Source organism: Puma concolor, chromosome B1 (assembly GCF_028749965.1).
Source record: "Puma concolor isolate L17-30 chromosome B1, mPumCon1.1.hap2, whole genome shotgun sequence".
Taxonomy (NCBI): domain Eukaryota; kingdom Metazoa; phylum Chordata; class Mammalia; order Carnivora; family Felidae; genus Puma; species Puma concolor.
This window is the reverse complement of record NC_141670.1, coordinates 48955537-48976018: the sequence shown is the minus strand read 5'-3', so window position 1 is coordinate 48976018 and position 20482 is coordinate 48955537. Positions and strand designations below refer to the sequence as shown.

Sequence of the window (20482 nt, the reverse complement as noted above, 5' to 3'; positions counted from 1 at the left end):
ACTCAGATCATGATCTCCTGGTTTGTGAATCTGAGCCTGGGGTCAGGCTCTGTGCTGACAGCTCAGAGCCTGGAGCCTGGAGCCTGGAGCCTGGAGCCTGCTTTGGATTCTGTGTCTCCCTCTCCCTCTGCCCCTCCCCTGCTTGCACTCTGTCTCTCAAAAATAACTAGACATCAAAAAATAAAAACACAAAATAAAGTGATTGGTGGATTACAAACCTTTTTTTTGAGCAGAATCTTTTTATTACATATATATGTGTGTGTATATATATATATATATTTTTTTTTTTTTTTTTTTTTCAAGAGAGAGAGAGAGAGATCATGAAAGCAGGGAAGAGGAGCAGAGAGAGAATCTTAAGCAGGCTTCATGCTCAGCATGGAGCCCCATGCAGGGCTAGATCCCGTCATCTTGGGATCATGACCCAAGCAGAAATCAAGAGTCGGACATTCAACTGATCGAGCCACCCAGACAGCCCTATTAAATAATATTTAAAAATGGAAACTGCATACATAAGGAAATAAAAACAGATCTGCTCTGTTTGAATCACCATAGGGTTTCTCTTCCTGTACCTGTTCCCCATCGGTGGACCCATGAAAACTATTTGAAATGCTAGGGCTCTGTGAGGCAGGGTCAGAAAAGTCACTGAATGAGAGATTCTCCTGTATTCCCGCCACTTCTGGTATTTTTTGAGGTTGTGATAATTCACCTGTGTGTCCTGAGCTGGGCCGGATCGCACAGCCTTGTCTTCTTTGGCAGCTGGGAGTTTGCTATACATGCATGTGTTTTTGGCAGAGGTTCCCTGAGCCTTTGCTCCAGGTGTCCGGCCTCTCCTCACTTCCTTTTAACCCTTTCCTGATCTCGTGGCGCATCTCTCCTTTCTCCTAATGCGAGTGAGCGTCCTCCCATCCCTGGGCCGGGGGCCAAGGTGCTGTGCAGCTGGGAAGGAGTGCTCTAAGTTGCCAGTACACCTTACCCTTGTGTTCAGTCCCACAGGTGGGGATGTGGAAATTCTTGAAGCTGACCCTGTCTTCCTCCCAGGTTAATATTTCTACCACCCCTCTCGCCTCAGCCTTTTTTGGGCTATTTTTGGCTTCAACTGGGATTAAGAACTCAGGCTCTGCCAAGGTCATAGGTGGTGAATGTGGACTTGCCCAGCCCTGACCGAGTTTGTGAGGGAACTCCAGAGACTAGCAGGGAGAGGCCTCTCCCCTCAATTCTCAACTGTACAAACCGCCTCCAGGAAAGTCACCTAGGGGGACGAGAGTCCTTTTCTTTTAGTCTGCAGACCATCAGAACGTGGCTGATAAACATTCCTCTCCTTGCTTCCCGAGGTCACTTTCCAGTTCTCCCCACTGGCTTCCAAGGGATCTTCCTGAGGGATGGGCTGTACTAGCCACGTTCCCCCAGGCTGCTTCCAGACGCTTAAATGAGACTTTGGCAGAGGACTTAAATGTCTGCCAAATCAAGGGAACAATCCTAGGCCATTTCGCAGGCTAGTGACCACTGCCCACGAGCAGAACAGTCCAAGAATGGCAGGGGTCGAGGTGGAGATTGGGAAAAAATGAGGCAAAATGGACTTCTCTGGGCTTCTTAGGATAAGGAATATCTCACATTTGTTGGTAAGATATTAAGACACCATGATAGGCTTGATTTACCACAGGGACTATAGGCAAATGATCTTTTTTTTTTTTTTAATATGATTTATTATCAAGTTAGCTAACATGTGCTCTTGGCGTTAGGAGTAGATTCCCATGATTCATTGCTTACACACAACAGCCGGTGCCCATCCCAACAAGTGCCCTCCTCAATGCCCATCACCTGTTTTCTTCTCTCCCCCACCTGCCCCCATCAACGCTCAGTTTGTTCTCTGTATAACAGTCCCTTATGGGTTGCCTCCCTCTCTGTTTGAAACTATTTTTTCCCCTTCCCTTCCCCCATGGTCTTCTGTTAAGTTTCTCAAATTCCACATATGAGTGAAAACATATGATATCTGTGTTTCTCTGACTTATTTCGCTTGGCATAATATCCTCCAGTTCCATCCACGTTGTTGCAAATGGCCAAGATTTCATTCTTTTTGATTGCCGAGTAATATACCACTTCTTCTTTATCCATTCCTCAGTTGATGGACATTTGGGCTCTTTCCATAATTTGGTTATTGTTGAAAGCGCTGCTCTAAATATTGGGGGCGCATGTGTGTAGGCAAATGATCTTGAATGAAGCAGGCTCAGTGTAAGAACATAGTGATGGGGAGTGAGGACCTGGAGAGCAGGTATTACTTCATCCCAACGGGACAGCCCCTACTCACCATTGTCATGTGAAAATGTAGGCTCACTGTTCCTTTCAAAAGTTTAGGAGGAACTAGAAATCCACATCTTGTGGGACATTTCCCAGGCGTGGAACCATTGCACAGATCATGAGATACCCTCTGCTGGTAAATGTAGGTGTCAGGCAGCCAGTTTGCTACCCCTAATGTAAAGCCCTTCCCAAATGAATCTTTCTCCCCCTACAGTGTGTCACCAGCTCTCAGTTGAAACAAAACAAAACAACAACAAAAAAACATGCTGGAGATTAGTCTCAGCATTTGAAACCAGTGGTTAGATGCTCACGTGGAAAGGTCTTCATGGAGAATCGAGGGGCTGATATTCGTTTCTCATTGCTGTTGTAACAAATCACCACAAAGTGAATGGCTTAACCAACGCGAATTTATTATCTTACAGTTTTGTAGATCAGAAGTCTGACATGGGTCTCACTGGGCTAAAATCAAGCCCTGTCAGCAGGGCAGTGTTCTCTTCTGGAGGATCAGGGGAGAATCTGTTTTCTTGCCTTTTCCCACTTCTAGAAGCCAGCTGCCTTCCTTTGTTCACAGCCTCCTTCCTTGTCTTCTAAGCCAGCAATGAAGATTCAGCCCCCATGTCAAATCTCTCACTACAGTGTGAAGAGGTTCTCTGATTTTCAGGGTTCATGGGGCCCACCAGACAGTCCAGTGTTATTTCCCCATGCAAGGTTATAGTTTAAAGTTTTGGGTTTTTTTTTTTAATTTATTTAAGTAATTTCTACACCCGACATGGGGATCAAACTCACCACCCCAAGAGCAAGAGTTGCGTCCTCCATCAACTGAGCCAGGCGCCCCCAAAGTTGTATTTTAATCACCTCTGCAAAATCCCTTTTGCCACGAGGTAACATTTTCATAGGATCCAGGGATTAGGGTATGAACACGGCTCTTCCCTAAACGTTTGGATCTTTGCTCCATCTTCAAAAAAAGCTCTAGGGAGAGGAATCTATGATGAACTGGATTCCTTCCTTCCTTCCTTCCTTCCTTCCTTCCTTCCTTCCTTCCTTCCTTCCTTCCTTCTTCCTTTCCTCTCTCTTTCTCCCTTCCTTCCCTTTTGTTTTATTTATTTATTTATTATTTATTTATTTATGTATTTATTTATTTCTAAAACAATCTTTTTTAATTCCAGTATAGTTTACAGTGTTGTATTAGTTTCAGGTATGCAGTATAGTGATTTCAGCAATTCCACACATCACCCGGTGCTCATCACAAGTGTACTCTTAACTCTTAATCTCCTTCACCTGTTTCACCAATCCCCCTCCCCGCCGCCTGCCTCCCCCCTGGTAACCACCAGTTAGGGCTTATCTTTCTTCTTCTTCTTTTTTTTTTAATGTTTATTTATTTATTTATTATTATTTTTTTTTTACCGTTTATTCAATTTTGAGAGAGAGTGAGAGACAGAGCATGAGCGGGGCAGAGAGAGAGGGACAACACAGAATCCGATGCAGGCTCCAGGCTCTGAGCTGTCAGCACAGAGCCCAACACGGGGCTCGAACCCACAAACTGTGAGATCATGACCTGAGCCGAAGTTGGACGCCTAAGGGACTGAGCCACCCAGGTGCCTTGGGTTTGTCTTTCTTCTCAACCAGATTCGTTCTCCCCGGCCAGGCTTCCTTCTATGTAAGACACTGTTCTGGCGGAGGCCTTTCTGCGCAGCCAGCCGGGCCCAGCCCTCTCCATGCGGCAGACACAGTTCTCAGCCGCCTGTCTGGTTGCAGATCCATCTGCTACGTCGGGGCTCAGAGCAGCCGTTCTCTCTTAGCTCCTCTCCCTGTGGAGCTTCTCAGCTGGGATTAGTTACAGGGGTGACGGACTGGGCAAACATTCCTCCTTCTCTCCAGAGGCAGCCCAGGCTCTGGGGCCCGCCACAAGGGCTTGAGTCAACATCGCACAGGCCAAGGCTGGAGGCGGCAAGAGCAGGAGCGCAGCAGGATTACACGATTGACTGGGGCCGCAGCTCCCGAGGGGCGAGGCCCAGCCGGCTGGAAGCACAGGCTGAATCTAACAAGGGCTCACTTATTCCTGTGCATTTCCCCTTTGCTTGGGTTCAAATGGTCAACTTCTTCCAAGAAGAGGATTAGGGAGACTGGACGTTCAACGTCGGTTCCGGCAGGTAGCACATGACCCAGCTGTGACAGCAGACATCGCCAGCCCCTTGGGAAGAGAGCACTGATTCTATCTGTGTAACAGCCAGGCTGTGGCCAGCTTCTTCTCTCCCTGCAACCTTATAGGCCCACAACACACACACACACACACACACACACACACACACACACACAACCTTAAATGGTGGAGTTAGGGACCAAAGGCATAGAAGCAGGATGATCACACACACAGCTTCTGGGGCCAGAGTGCCAGGTTTGAATCCTAACGCTTACATTTACTACTTGTGTGCCCTTGGGAACAGTATTTCACCTCAATTTCCCTGTTCTTCAGCAATGCCAATGACACCTTTCGCTGGGGTTTTATGGGGATTAAATGAGCTAGTGTCTTAATATCTACAAAGGCGGAAGACTCCCTAAGCAAAGCAAAGCATGGCTTTGTCAAATGATAAAAATATGCCACCTCCTCTGTGAGGATCATCTTTGGTCAAATATACTTTAGTAACTATCCTTTCCTACCAGAAGTTAGAAATAAATTCTCAAGTTGTTCAGCTTGAAAAAATTCCAGGGGATTTACGGGAGGCAGATTCAGCCTGCAGGAATACAGCCGAGGCTGCGGTTACCTCAAGAGTAATCTATCTACTAGACTAAAACGGGGGGGGGGGGGTCCCAGCTCTACCGTACTTTGTACTGGTCAGGTCACACTGACAGTCCTTCTGAGAGCCTGCGTTACTTCTGGGTTATTTGTACTTACTCTTGAGTCCTCCTGCCCCTAGTTCTGACAGGGAATCGATGCATTTGGATTAGAATCCACATTCCTAAGGAAGACCTCACTCTGCCCCTTAGAATAATTTGACCCTCAACGGTAATAGAAATTTGAGGTCCCAGCTACTAGGTCCTGCTGGTCTCCTGTCGTCTAGGTGTAGCTTCACGCACAGAGACCAGTGCTGGTTGCCACAATCAGATGCCTCCAGTGGCAAGGCTGGGGAGGAAACTCATGACAAATGCACTCTTGGAAACAATCAGAGCTGCTAGGCGGAAAGTAAGAGGACACAGGAGAGCCAGAGAGCTGGCTTCAAATCGTGGGGAGGGACGGAGCAAGAGAAAGAACACTTATTAAATGCTGACTGGGCTCCAAGCTTTGTATTGCATATCTAATCAAATGCCCGGAGCAACTCCGTGGAAGCAGACAGAACTATGGCATGTGAGTAGGTGGGGAAGAGACAAAGTGACTTGCCCAAAGGCCCTACGAGCCACGGAGCCCAGGCTGCCATATCTTTTGGCTTCATCTCACTACCACTGTAGCAGGACTGTGTGATGCAGGCACAGTATCAGAGCCTTTTCATGTCGAGAGCTAGTAAAATGGGGTGGACGCTATCAAAGGTGTCCAGGGTGTCTAAGCGAGTGCCTGATGATGATCACGAAAGACTTTAAACAGGAGATTTATTTATGCCTTGTTGGAGGCTGGAAATGGAGTATTTAGGAAGGTACCTTCCAGCTTTGAGATTCTGTTTCTATACTTTGGGGTAAGATATGCTCTTCAGGCATATTGAGCGATTTCTCTTGCTTGTATTTTTCACTTTCTCTTCTGTCTCCTTCTACTCCTGCAGATATTCTGCTCTGGGACCTTGTCTTTTTTAACAGGAGGGACGTGGGAGCTGGCAGTTTGGCAGCTGGGAGAACAGAAAGACCATACTATTCTCTCTGGTGGGTGAGTCTAAATTTTTATCAGTTTACTAAGGAGACGTTGTTACACTCTAATGAGGCAAACCTGTAAAGATTACAAGAAGAAGCAATCACATCAAGCCTCCTTCCCTCTCCTCCAACTCCTTGGTAACCAGGCAAAACCCGAATCCCTGAATGTAGGATTTAAGGCTGGGGTTGATTTAACATGGATATTCGATCCCATCACGATGGGGACTTGATAGAGAAATGAGAAATGTTTGAAAACGAAGGTATTATTTCCTACACCCCTGAGTTTGGGAATAGAGACCTATGTTAAGCTTGGCAGACGGAGGAGGGCATGCCCGGCCAGCAGCTACACCAACTGGTCGCAAGCCTGAAGTTTTTGGTCCTCTGCTGCCCCTGTGTGGACATGGAGGGAAATAACAATTTAATATTTCGCTTGTGGCCCACGTAAAATGGGACTTGAGAGAAAAGAAACCATCCCTAAGAACTACTGGGGGTTTATGACCACTGTGAGGGAGTCAGGAACTGTGGCTATCTCCAGCAAGACGGGGGTTCCCAGAAGGGAGGTGGGGAACACCTACGAGCTGTCAATGACTTCACAAGGCTCTTCTCTTGTCCACCGTCTTTATTTCTCCTGGAGACACCTGCAGCCAGCAAGTGAGCGACCCTCTAAAGACTCCCAGCCATGCCCTTCTGCAGCTTCTGGCCGCAGCCAGCGCCCACGGGCACAGCGCCAATCCTCCCACACTTCCTCTTCCTGTGCTTGGAGTAACACGTCTGTGGGTTTCTCCCTCTGGTCTCACAGCTTTTCACACCCTCTCTGCACCGTCTGTCTCTACACCACCATCTACACACAAGGGGACACCATCACGTTCGTGCCTGCGGCATCCCCGATTCCCTGCGCAGGCATGGGGCAGAGATGGCACTTTTGTTTCGATAAGGGAGTGAGGGGGGACACTTGGGCACAATGGGGGGAAGGGGCTCTGGGTCACTGCAAGCAACCTGGCTGGAATCCAGGGTGTCTGAATCCCAGGACTGCCGTCTACCTACACCATAGCTGCTTCCTTCCCTGGTCAGCTCCCTCCTGGGCACCCAGCACATCACCCGACCTCACTCCCCATCCCCTCCCAGCAAATAGCAGCAGTGGTGGCAGCCTCAGCCCTGTCGCTCTCCCGCCTACGGGAGACGGTGGGACATCTGGGCCTCCTCCCTCCAGCCGGAAGCCAGGGACCCATGCACCTGGCCTGACTTCCTTTCCTCTCCCCTCATGCCTCCAGACCCTGCCGCAGCCTGCGGTCCAGGGCCAGGAGCTGCCTCAAGAAGCCCCGGTTGGGGATGATGCCTCGGTGGTCCTTGACTTTCTTGATGGCCTCCACGAGGGTCAGGTGGTGGTACAGCATGAGGTAGGCCAGGACCAGTGTGGCGGACCGGCTCACGCCCACGGCACAGTGCACCAGGATCCTCCCTGCGAGGACAGACACACGAGGCAGCTGTGGGGCTGTTGGTGGGGGGTGGAGAAGGTTAGGGAGAGAGCTGTAGGGAAGGTGAGGAGGAAGACAGGTAAGGAGGGGTGCGGGGAGACAGGGTGGGGTGCAGACTAGCGGTGGGAAGAACGAAGACCCCCCGGGAGGCCCAAACAGAATAAGATGGACAACACAGCAGCTCAGCTCAGCAACTCACAGGGAGATACTCATCACCGACAGAAGCCTGGGTCTAGCCCAGAATGGGGACCCAGGGGATATCTCCCGAGTGCGTTATCATCGCCACTCTGTTAACATTTTGGATTATCTCCTTCCTTCCTTTTCATGCGTTGCCTTTTGCAAACAGTTGAGGGCATTTTTCTTTCCTTGATACTATACGCGGAGCATTTGGTCATGTCATTAAAATCTCTTCCATACTTGAACCCTCGGGCTTTCCCCTAACTTAATGTCCATTGTTTCTTTCCTCCCTTCTCTTCCCTCCTACCTCCCGGCTGGTTCAGTGCCCGGTGGATGAAATCGGCAGCCGTCTGGAAGTGGATGCTCATGTCAAAGGCTGGCGAGTCGTGGGCCTCGACACCCAGGTAGCGGATGCCCAGCCCCTCGTAGGCCTCCGGCGTCCCTCGCCACCTGCTGTGCGAGGCATTGAGGACGTGGGTGATGCCCAGGCGGCGGAGCTCCCGGCGGTTGTTAGCTATGTCCCTGCATTGGGTAGAGGTTAAAGGGAGGGTGGGGAAGCGAGGCTCTGGGGCGAGGAGCCCTTGTCTCCCCCCTGGCTGCTGCCTAGCTAATGTCATTGGCTCCATGCGTCTGCCTTACTTACTGATGACCCAGAGCGGGGACCCAAGATGGGCAATGACCCGGAGTCTCGTCCTTGAGCAAGGGTTGAGAGCACTGGGGAGGTTCTGCCTGGGGAAGAGAAGACTACGGGGTGGGTGAACAACAAACATGATAAAATATTGAGTGCTCTGAGGCGGCGGGGTTTGACTTGATCTATGGGAAGAATTCACTGGATCTGTACTTTGTGTAAGGAAGTCTGTCCCAGCCATGGAATCACGCTGAAGAAAGATTGAATGGTTTTCAATCATTGGCAGAGAATGATTTTCCTGCCACCGGGGTATTCAAGCAGAGGGAGGAGGTCAGTGTGGAGGCATGGATGTGGCAGAGGGAATTTGGACATCAGGTGGGCTGTTGGGCCAGCTCACATTTAACCTCCCTGGTAACCTTGAGGTGCTGTGATTCTGGCCCTTGCTCCCACGCCTAGCTCCCCTGTTACCTTACGCTCTCTTTGACACCCAGAACCTTCTCATGTTTCACCAGTTACTCCACACCCACATTTACCGTTTTATGATGTCACTTTCAGGTGTCCGTCTGGCCCACACCCCTCAGCTCAGTGGTAGACACCTCTCAGGCACCATGGCCATATCTCAGGGCAAATGCCCTGTCCAGTGCAAACTCCTCAAGTAGAAAGAGCACTGAACTTGAACCTGCAAGTCCTGGCTCTGCTACTTACGCCCCGTGTGACCTTGGGCCAGTCACCACTTCTCTGAGCTTCAGTTTCCTCATCTGTAACCTGGGGATAGTGGTACCTACCTCACAAGGCTGTTGTGAAGATCAAGAGAGAAAATGCATGTGAAAAACTCCTTGTACACTGTAACGCCCTTGAGAGAGAGAGGGGAGGACTACTCTTCCCGTGATGCTCTTCTCTCCATGGCCCCCATCTTCCAGAACCTCTGCACACATCGTGGCTTTGCCTGGTCAACCCTTCAGCTTACTACCCACTTCCTGGCTCCCACTGCCTGCCTTTTTTTTTTCCCCCCAGAATCACAGCACAATAGATGGAAGGTCAGAGAAGTCATCTATTATGTCCGGTTTGTAGCACTGGCACTCAATAATTAATTTTGCTAAATCAATGACATTATTACGTGAACAGAGACTTTCTGTCCAGAGTTGGGTATCTTCATAATCCTCCACTCTCTGTCCATGCACCCCTACCCCTCAGTCCTCAACCTGAAACCCACAACACGAGTCAGCGCCTCCCCTCCACCCTTCTCCTTCCTTCTTGCATGCATATGCGCGCGCACGCGCGCGCGCGCACACACACACACACACACACACACACACACACACACACGCTCGGCAGTGACCCCGGGGCTGCCAGGTACATACTGGTCTCCGAGGTAGAGGCCTGGCCAGACCTCATCGGCATGGTTACAGGCTGTCTTGCCTGTGTAGAGGAGCCTCTCCAACTCAAAGACATTGAGGAAGGGATGTTGAACAGCCGGCATCTCTTCCAGGACCCCTCTAGTGCGAACAGGAGACCTTGAGCTACTCCGGGAGAAGCGGGCCATAAAAGTCATAGACGCCCAGAGCCAGTTACCGGGGCACATCTTAGAGGTGGCGGAAACCGTGCGGCAGCTGCAGGGGCGGCTGCCGTGAGGATGCGTCCGTCTCCAGGTGGCTGCTGCTGGAGGAGGAACGGATGGGAGGCACACCTGAGTGAGCCTAGGGCAGAGGCTCCCCTTCTTGCCAACTGGGCTGGGCCCCGGGGAGAGGATCCTCAGGGAGGGAAGGGAAGCCTGGCCCTAGCAGGGGGACCTCCACAATTATTCTCTCCTTCAAGCTGCCGCAGCTCCTTTCTGCTCTTTGGCTCAGCCGCGCAAGGAGGTGGGAGAGTCACATGTCCTTGTTTACGGAGAAAGGGAGATGCCCAGCTGCTGGCTTTCTGCTCCGCCACTCCACCCCCACGCCTGACACACGTACACAAACACACACACACACACACACACACACACACACACATTTGATATTTGGGTGGCCGTGCCCACTGCTGGAGCTCCTGCCAGCCTGAATCTGGGTCTCATCTGCCTGGGGCCACAGGCAGAGAGCTTAGGGAGCTGGGATGGGAATGAGGGGCGGCTTTGGACCCACCCAGAGAGAATTAGGAGGAAGACAGCAGCAGCTGGGGCCATGACATATGCCAAGCCTGTCTCCTCAGCGCCAGAGAGATGGGCTGCTTTAACCCACTGCTGCCCTATCACTGCCTCAGAGCTAACTAAGCGTGCTATGGGAAGTGTCTGTTGGGGGACGGGGTGAGTGGGGATTAGCAAAGAAGAGGAAGTGTACATTTTTGAAAAACACTTGCTGGATGCATGCGCTAATGGAAGAAGGCGCCGATCTATGTGCACGACAGACAAACCACCCTCCTTCGATCGGCGTATAGAAATTATTGATTAAACCTCATCTCTAATGTGAGGATTTCTGAGTCAAGCGAGGCTGGAGTAGTGTGTCTGGGTGTGTTGGGGAGAGGTGGAGGCTGGGGGGTTGAAGAAGGGGGAGGCAGGGAAAGGATGAGGGATCCTGCCAGGCCCAGGAGCTCAGAGGCTGCAGTGACCATCTGTGTTGCTGTTGGAGTCAAGTGACCCCTAGGAAGGGCATGGGATTGGCAGTGAGGGGCTTAGCATGTGTGCCTCGGGCTCTGTCCCTTCTGAAAGGGCCCTTCTGGCCAGCTGGCCCTTCTGAAAGGGGAAGCCTGCGCAGCGTGGGGGAGAGAGCCAGCCTTGGAGACTCTTCCTGGGCCCTTCAGGCAGAGAGACCACTTGGCAAAACCCCCTGTCTCCTCTTCCTCCTCCTTCTCTCCCACTGTGATGGAGGGCTGGTCCCAAGGGTTCCCCTTCCTGATCTTCTGCCCCCTACACCTCAACCAAAAGTCTGGTAGGGAGAGGCCATCTTTGACCTGCACACACTCTGGGAACCCATCCTTCATGGCCAGCCAGCACCCCCCCCCCCCCCCCCCCCGGCTCTCCTTTCCCCCAGGCCACAGGAGACCATGTACCTACAGGCCTTAGGAAGCAGGGGCATTAGGATCACGACCGCTGAGGGGAGCCTGGATCTTAGGGTGTTCAGGGAGAGAGAATTTTGCAATGGCTGGGGCTGAAGCAGCACAGAAATACGGGACTATAGCCACAACCACCGCCACCACCATCATCATCATCTGCCTTGTCTCCTTAGGCCTAAAGACCCCATCAATTTATTCCCAAACCACGGTTTCTTGGTTTCTCCAAACAGGTTCTGCTGCCTGTGTGATGCTGAATGGCAAAAAGGAAGCGGGAAGGAGACCAGGTGTAGGCAAGAGCTCGGTGGGACTCGAATTCTCCCCGGGGCTGGAGAAGCCCCGTTCCGTCCCGGGAAGGGGGGGACGCCCCTCGGCCTTCTCCAATCCCATCAGCCGCTTCCAGGGGCCCTCGCCCGCGGCACCCCTCCCCCCACGTCCGCTGTGGCTGTTGTAACAGGTTCATGGCTGTCGCCCGAGCCCCGGCCAGCCCAGACAGCCAGGCGCTGAGGGAGCAGGGAGGCAGCCCGGGGTAGGGGGGTGGGGGTGGGGGGGGCTCTTAGCCAGCTCGGCTCCCGCGTCCCCTGCCTGGGCGCTCCCTGCCCCGCACCCCGCCCCCAGCCTCGAGCCATTAGCCTCTCGGCGCCGGGGAGGCGACCACCCCCCCCGCAGTCCGGTACCTCGGTGCGAGCGCGGCGCGGGGTCTCAGTCCCGGAGGCAGATCGCAGGCGCAGCCAGCCCCACGGCCATGACTCTCCCGCCGCCGCCGCCGCCGCCGCCGCCCCCGCCGCCGCTGCGAGACCGGCTGACGGATTAGCCTCTATTTTTAAGCCATGACACGCACGTCGAAGCAGGGCTCATATCAGCGTGTGTGTGTGTGTGTCGGTGACACGCAGAGACACAGCCTCACACCCAGCGGTCCGAGTGGACGCGCAGCGTGGGCTCGCCCGCGGGTGTTTGCAGACCAGACACGGACCACAGCCCCGCCCGGTGTGCACGCCCCAGCAGACGTGTATTTTCGGAGCTGCGCCAATTACAAGGCATTTTGCTTGAAGATGACATTATACAAGTCGTCCCAGACAGCGCCTGAAACACACCCGCTCCTCCCCTGGCAGCATTAACTAATTACACAGACATGATGGTGCACCTCGCTCGTCCATTTCGTATCAAGAGCACCATGTCATAAATGACACCGATCTGTAGCCCTTATTAGCATTTACTATAGACCTCGTGTTTCACATAACTCCGTTTGTCCTCACCACCGGTCTGTGAGATACAGAGTATTATCAGGGTCCCCATGCTAGAGAAGAGGAGACTGAGGCTCCGGGAGGCCAAGCAATTTGCCCAGGCCACATGCTAGTTATGGGCTGAGCTGAGCTTCAAATCCTGGCAGTGGCACTCAAAGGTCATGTCCTTAACTGTTCTAGATAGTGACCCCACACCATGGAGAAGGGCACGGTGGATTTCTATCAGCTAGCCACTCCCACCAGCTCAGCTGCGGGCCGGCGCCACTTTCCCCCTGACTCTGGAAGAAATTGACGCCCAAACCGCTTCATTTGTGCTTTTAGTGAGGTTTACCTCGGCTTGCTTTTCTACTCTAATCACCTCATCAGTTACAAGATTGTCAACACGTGGAAGGCAAGGGCGGTGTTGGGGTCCCCAGTCTCTAGTTCACTGTGTGATGGCGGAGGTGGGGGAGGTAATGAATGGCATTAGATGATGCTGTTGAAAACCAGGTAGATGGCAGACTCCAGGAGAGCTGTCTGCAGGAGGGAGGCAGGAAGTAGATAAGATCACTCTGGACCTGGTTTCAGATGAGAAGACATTAGCAACTGTAGCTGAAATCAAGATTGACTGTGTTCCCTGTGGGGGTGGGAGATGAGGCTTTGATCTCTGGGTTAGGTCAGTTCTGTGCTAAAGGGGAAGTTCCAGGACAGACCAATTTCAGTCTTCTTGGCCTTTTCCTTCTGGAGAAGCAAACTCAATTCCTTTCCATGCCTTCTTGGCTCTGGAGTTTACATGAAGAAATGAAATCCTCATCATTTAAAACAAAGGCTTGGCCTGGGAGCGTTGAAAATGTACTCTGTCGTTCCAGGAAAAAAATCAGTAAAAAATTGCCATAAGTCAAATTGTGAAAGACCACATATTACTGGACAAATCTCATTTTAAATGACAGAGTCTTTAGGGTTCGTAGGTTGAGAAGATGTCGTAGATGAACTTGATCTCAACCTTTGGCAAGGCCTTCATTTCAACCCTGCATTTCACTTTTCTCAAAAAGCTGGAAAAATATGTTTTAAAGCATGCTATAGACCTCATGGGCAGATGTTTATGGGCTATTATAGAGATTGTCCATGGATCAACATCTTCATGAAAACCATTAAATTACTAGGAATCAACCCACAACTCAAGGGGCTTTATGTTTTTCTTTGTAACTAGGAGGTTTATTATGTTTCCAGATGACACCAAACTAAGGACAAGAGGGGGAGGGAGGCTGGAAGAAAGAGTTAATGGGGAGAAGGTAATGGAGAAGGTAGGACAGGAGAGGGGACGAAACTAATAGACGCAGCATGTATTGATAATTTATTATCTGTCAATTCCTTGGGCTTTCACATTTATCAGCTCATTTAATCCCACCCAATTTTTAGGTGGGTGTTATTACCTTCACTGAATACATGAGGAGACTGACGCTTGGCTAGATGAGTTTACTCACCCACAGCTAGTAAATGGCAGAGCACAGGTGGAAACCCAAGGCTATCTCATTCCAAACATGTATATTTCAAGATGAGGCTGACGAATCACATCCTTTAAAAAGCCTTCTAGATTCACTCTCTTTTTGTCTGTTTCCTTCTTTGTGTTGATACAGACATCTATCAAAGGACCTATGAACTATATATTACTTCTGTATTTCTTTAAATCTCTGCTCTCAGTACTAGAAGTCATGAATGGACACACTATATGGGGATGAACTAAGACAGGAAAATGAGGCTACTAAAAAATAGGAATAGGTCTCCAAACGGTCTCAAAAGAAATGCCTCCCTCGCCCAAAAATATTTAAATAAGAGAGAGAGGGAGAAGAAGGAGAGTGGGGGGTGGGGAAGGAAGGAAGACCAACAACCATGTGTTAAATGGTAATTCCAACTGCTACCATTAACTGTGAGCTGGGCACTACGCTAAGTGCTCTACATAGATTAGCTAATTTAATCCCATGAAGTGGATATTATTAATTCCATTTTACGGTTGAGGAAATGGGTTTAGAGTTGTGGTAAATCTACCCTGCAGCAGCCAAGTAGCTAATACGTGGGATTTGAGCATGGATTTAAACCCATGACTGTTTTAAACCAAAGCTTGTGCCTCAAATCACTGTAGCAAGTACGCATACCTAAAGAAAAAGAATAGCAATGGCTAAAACGTACCAAACCCTACTGCGTGTCAGGCACGTAGTGTAAGTTACATGAAGGAAGGCATTCTCAAGCCTTGAGCTCTGGGCCCTTAGGGGGCGTGGCTCCCACCCGCAGGATCCGCCAGGTGCGCGCGCCTAAGGCTGGCGCGGTTGGGGACGCCGGCTCCTGCACCGCGTGGCTTTCGGCTACACAGGACAAAGCAGAAGCGGCACTTGGCTTCCCGCCAACCACGCCCAAAGTGCCGCCACGCCCACTGCTCCTGGGCTCGTCCACCGGGCTCTGCCGCAAGTTTAGATGGCCTTTTCACCCGAAGGCTGCGGTAGCAAGCAGAGGACAGACAGTGGCGACTTTATTTAGCGGTGGGCGTGTGGTGTGGTGAGGGGAGGCGGGGCAGAAGACTCGAGGTGCCCCGTGTTGATTCTGACTTACTCTTCTAGTTTTCCATTCTCTCAATTCTCCCAGTGCCCGTCCGTCCTTCGGCTTCTTCCTGGGCCCCTAGTTAGCACCTTCCCTTCCCCCAGGTCCCCACGTGGGATAGGTGGGCCTGTCCTCTCAGGCGTCAGCCAGCCGGGTGTCCGGATTTCCTCTGCCGGGCTCCTGCTGGGTCTGAATTGGGGGTAACGGGGAGGTACGCAGTCTTTTTGGTAGAGTGACAGTCTGGTTTTTGCTTCAACTCTAACTTCATCCTTCTCCACCTCTCCATCCAATGCATTCGGTAGCCCCTTTCCTTCTGGTTTACGTCAAGGTGAGCACATGTGACCACTGTGAATATTCACTCTCCTCTAAGAGCCACACGTTACAGCAATTAGCCTGACTTTGGAATGAAAATAAACTCTAGAGAGGCTAGAGCTCTTCTAGCAGAAATGAACCAGGACATTATTCGCAAATAAAGCAAGAATCAAAAGGGAAAATGCAGCAAATGTCCCTATTTAAAAAAGAAGAAAATAAAAAGAAGAGCAGCTATAAATACACATTTTGAAGTAGACTGAGAAGAAATACGCCGAATATTAAAAGAGGTAATCTCTAGCCAGAGGGGAATGACAGATAATTTCTATCTTGTGCTTTAAAAACATCTACACTTCTCAATTCTTCAGCAGTCCATATGAATTAATTTTCAATGTCCGTTCTATGAAATTGGTTGAGATTTTCTTTTTAGTAGCTTCCTGTGTGGCCAATTTTAGCAAATGTCCTGCACATGCTTGCAGAGAATAGTTAATCTCTGTTTTGGAATGGAAATTTCTATTTTTATTTTCATCCTATATAACGTTTTAAAATAGTCTATATCCTTATTTCTTTAATCTTGATATATCAGCTTTTGAGAGATGGATTAAAATCTCCCAGGTTTGGGGCGCCTGGGTGGCTCGGTTGGTTGAGCGTCCGACTTCGGCTCAGGTCATGATCTCTTGGTGGTGGGTTCAAGCCCTGTGTAGGACTTGGTGCTGACAGCTCAGAGCCTGGAGCCTGCTTCAGATTCTGTTGTCTCCCTCTCTCTCTGCCCCTTTCATGCTCTGTCTCTGTCTCTCGAAAACAAGTAAATATTTAAAAAAATTTTTTTTCCCAGGTTTATGGATTTGTTAATCCCTTGGTCTAATTCTGCCCTTTTTTGTGGTACTAGATACATAACATTCACAGGCTTACAAAAAAATGATTATTTATAACTTTAAAAATGTTTATTTTGAGAGAGAAAGAGAGAGAGCATGCCAGGGAGGGGCAGAGAGAGAGAGAGAGAGAGAGAGAGAGAGAGAACCCCAAGAAGGCTCTGTGCTGTCCGTGCAGAGCCCAACTCGGGGCTCTATCTCATGAACTGTGAGATCATGACCTGAGTGGAAATCGAGGTCTGCTCGGTCCACTTAACCGACTGAACCACCCAGGCTCCCCTATAACTTTTTTTAGTTGGTGAGTCGTCTAAAACTTTAAAAAAAAAATCTTTGGAATACATGTATATACACTTCATTTTATTTTAAGTGTAACTCGTATAAACTATTTATAACTAGGTTTAAAAAATCGCTATTTTAATAGTGATTCTCGTTTTGTATTTATTGTGATTACTGATGTATTGAAAGTAATTTCTGCCATCTTATTTTGTGTCTTTTTCAATTTATCATGCTTTCTCTCTCTCTCACACACTCTTTTTTCCCTCCTTTCTTTGGTTGGGTTTACCTAGGTTTTTTGTTCTCTGTCAATTTTTAAGTTAAACAAAGTCTACGTCTAATTGGTACTTTCACTCTCTATGTGAAGATTTTTATTTTAATTTCCTTCAGAAATACTTTTTCTCCCATCTTTTTTGTCATTATTATCCAGTACTTTGAGTCCAGCCTTAGAAAAATTTCTTTGGCAGTAGCTTGGTTGGTTGAACACCCGACTTTTGATTTTGGCTCAGGTCATGATCCTAGGGGTCCTGGGAGACCTGCTTAAGATTCTCTCACTCTCCCCCACTTACCCTCTCCCCCGCTCATGCTCTCTCTCTCAAAAAAAAAATTCTTTGTTTTCATGGTCATCAGTCCCATAACACGCATAAAGATTGATGTTCTCTGCAGGGGCGCCTGGGGGGCTCAGTCGGTTGAACATCCGACTTCAGCTCAGGTCATGATCTCACGGTTTGTGGTTTCAAGCCCCGCCTCGGGCTCTGTGCTGCCAGCTCAGAGCCTGGAGCCTCCTTCAGATTCTGTGTCTCCCTCTTTCTCTGCCTCTCCCCCACTCATGCTCTGTCTCTGTCTCTCAAAAATAAATAAACGTTAAAAAAATTAAAAGAAAAAAATCTATGTTTTCTGCAATACTTGTAAAACAATAGCAACCCTCTGCTTACAGCTCTCCATCTGGGTCTTCCCCCTTCGCCCTTGCTTCTCATCCTGGTTCCCTACTGCCTGGAAGCAAACATATTGAAAAACGCCAGGTATTTCTTTAATCTTATCTCTCTCAATAATATGTTTATATTGCTGTTTTTTGAGTTTTCAGTTTTAGACATTTCCTACTGATTTCTCACTATGAACATTGAGGGTTTTTTTCTCTTTATTCCGCCCCCCACCAAAATATAGACAAACATCCCTCTCTTTACATTTGTCTTTTTTTTTTTTAATTAATTTATTTATTTTGGGGGAGGGAGGGGCAGAGGGAGAGGGAGAGGGAGAGAAACCCAAGCAGGGTCTGCGCTATCAGCACGAGCCCAGTGCAGGGCTTGAATGCACAAACCGTGAGATTATGACCTGAGCTGAAATCAAGAGTCAGATTCAGGGCAGCTGGGTGGCTCAGTCAGTTAAGCGTCCTACTCTGGGTTTTGGCTCAGGTCCGGATCGATCTCACAGTTTTGCGAGTTTGAGCCTCGCATCGGGCTCTGTGCTGGCAGTGCGGAATCTGCTTGGGATTCTCTCTCCCTCCCTCTCTCTCCTTCCCCCACTCATGCAGTCTCTGTCTCTCTCAAAATAAATAATAAATAAATAAACTTAAAAAAAAAAAAGAGTCAGATGCTTAACCAACTGAGCCACCCAGGTGCCCTCTACGCATTTGCCTTCAACAGTTATATCATAATTTTGCTTGTAAGTAGCCAGTGTGAATATAATTGTTATTCACAGTTGAACCATGTTGTTTGCTATTACTTTTCCTCTCTTGCATAACTTTGTTTTCCGTTCAGTTAAGAATTATTGTTTGTTTAATTTCCAGCAGATGTCTCACTAATTCAGCCTCACACTTTCCCCTAATTGCCTAAATCTCCTCTTGGCAAATACATCAATTACTTTCTCAGTGTCATTTGTTTTTTTGTTTTTTGTTTTTTTTCCCATAAGTCTTTTCTGGACCTTTCTGACCTATCCTCATCTCTACGCTAGTGTAGAGTCGTTGCCCGGGGATCTTCTCTTATTCTCATTCTGGGAATTCCTTTGGCTTCTGGAAGCCCGGTTTCCTGGGCATCCTCCTGTTTTTAGTAGGATACCAGCATGCTCAAACACCCCTGATGTTCCCCTCGTCAAGAGACCCTCTCTTTTATTCTTCAGGGAGTGAGCCTCCAGTTTCATGCTGGGGCAGGGGAAGAGCAGATGCCTGATGTGCAGTGATAGATCTGTCGAGTTCACCTTGAAAGATGCCCAGTGCAGTCTGTGGGTTTCGTCTGTCTTCCACTCACCTCTACTGACAGCTAGCGTTGCCAGTTGCCTGGCCTTTTGGGTGCTCTGTCCTGTAAATCAGATCGATCGCCAATATTCCCCAACTGACTTGCCTCCTGCTTTTCGGCATCCAGCATTTTGTTGCTGCTGAAATACTTCCTGTCCTTTTCATTCTGGTGGGTTTCATGTTTGAAAAAAAAAATCTGTTGATTGTCATTTTTTGTGGGGTTTCAGGAAGAAGCAGAATCAAATGGTAGCTTTTAATATGCTATCTTTAACTGGGAGTGCCAGCTGGTTTTTGAAAACACACACAAAATGATTGATATTGTAATTTTTTTCACATTCAGTATTTATTTAGACTTACCAGCATATTTTAACAATTCTTCTGCATACTCTTGCTTCTTTGTCCTTTTCATCCCTTCTAGGTTCATTTTTTCTTATTTAGTATTTCTTTTTGTGAGGGTCTATTAGTAGTAATTTCTAAGTGCTTAAGTGTCAAAAAATTTCTCATTTGCCTCGACTTGTAAATGATATTTTGCCTCACTTTAGAAATTTTGGTTCCAATTTTGTTTCCTCAGCACATCAAAGATATTACTTCTTTGTCTTCCAGCATTTATTTTTGCTGATGAAAAGTCTTTTTTTTTTGTTTTTCAGTATTCTTGCCATGACTTTATTGTAATCTGCCTTTTTCCTTTGTTGGCTACAGAGTTTTTTCTTTGTCCTTGTAGAATGCTGGCTTCCCAAATCGTACCCACATAACCTCTTGGTAGCAAAAAAACTGTGTTTATTGCTTATTAGAGGAAGGGAGAATGACAACTCCACAGATAGTGTCTCCACAAGACCCGACTGACTGGGATGTTGAACTGTGGTTTAAGGCAGGCCTTTCAACTCAGGGACTTGGTTGCAACGAGGTAATTATCATGATATAAGAGTTTGGGATTTGCGGCAATAGCAAGGTGAGGGTTTTGAGACAAGGCATTCAAAGAGTCTTGGAATGTGAACTCTGTGTTGATGCTTTCTTGAATCACTGGGTCTTATGATGAGTTCCTATGATGAGCTACAAAGTTATTTGCAACTTTTCCTTTCTTGGATACGAATCACCTGGGATAGCAAAATTATGCTACTGACGGCTGTGGAATGGGAAGGGGCCGTGGAATGGGAAGGGGCCATGGAATAGGAAGGGCGTGTTAAAGCAGACACCAAACGATGTGGGTGTAGATAGTTTTCGTTTTCATTGTTCTCCCTTGGGGCCACTTTCAGCCTGAGCTAGAGGAGAATGGGCCACTAGTATAGGTCTTCGCTGCTCTTTGAGGTCTCACAATCTGGTACCAGTTTCTGGGAATGTTTAGTTCAACCTCCAAGGTTCTGAGCATGTTTGTTTCAACCTCCGTCAGCATCAGATTTCTTGCTCGTTTTGCTGGACGAGTATTTGCTCCCAGCTCTTGACTTTACACCATGTCTCTGGAGGACCTGGTGCACCTGTGGGGCCAACTCTTGCTTTGCTCATTGAGAACTCATCCCCCCTCTTTGCCTGGTCTTCACCCCGCTGCGGGA

The 20482-nt window shown here is 48.9% G+C and overlaps 1 protein-coding gene across 2 annotated transcripts; it reads right to left on the bottom strand.

The window, feature by feature from the left end:
* Positions 1 to 6730: 6730 nt before the first annotated feature.
* Positions 6731 to 12426, bottom strand: DUSP26 (dual specificity phosphatase 26). Of its 2 annotated transcripts, none has more exons than XM_025921665.2 (4): positions 12114 to 12426; positions 9771 to 10068; positions 8089 to 8303; positions 6731 to 7588 (listed from the first exon to the last, which is right to left on the bottom strand). In XM_025921665.2, the coding sequence occupies exons 2-4, from the start codon at positions 9989 to 9991 to the stop codon at positions 7389 to 7391; spliced, it is 636 nt and encodes a 211-aa protein (XP_025777450.1). In that variant the 5' UTR covers positions 9992 to 10068; positions 12114 to 12426; the 3' UTR covers positions 6731 to 7388. The 2 variants fall into 2 exon arrangements, with proteins under 2 accessions (XP_025777450.1, XP_025777451.1); XM_025921666.2 differs by having other exon boundaries at positions 9771 to 10065.
* Between the last annotated feature and the right edge of the window lie 8056 nt (positions 12427 to 20482).

Coding starts and splice junctions, on each gene's coding strand:
- DUSP26 (XM_025921665.2), bottom strand. CDS start 9,991: ATGTGCCCCGGTAACTGGCTCTGGGCGTCTATGACTTTTATGGCCCGC. Junction 8,304..9,770: donor GGCCTCTACCTCGGAGACCA/GTATGTACCTGG, acceptor TACCCAATGCAG/GGACATAGCTAACAACCGCC. Junction 7,589..8,088: donor GGCACTGAACCAGCCGGGAG/GTAGGAGGGAAG, acceptor CTGTCCTCGCAG/GGAGGATCCTGGTGCACTGT.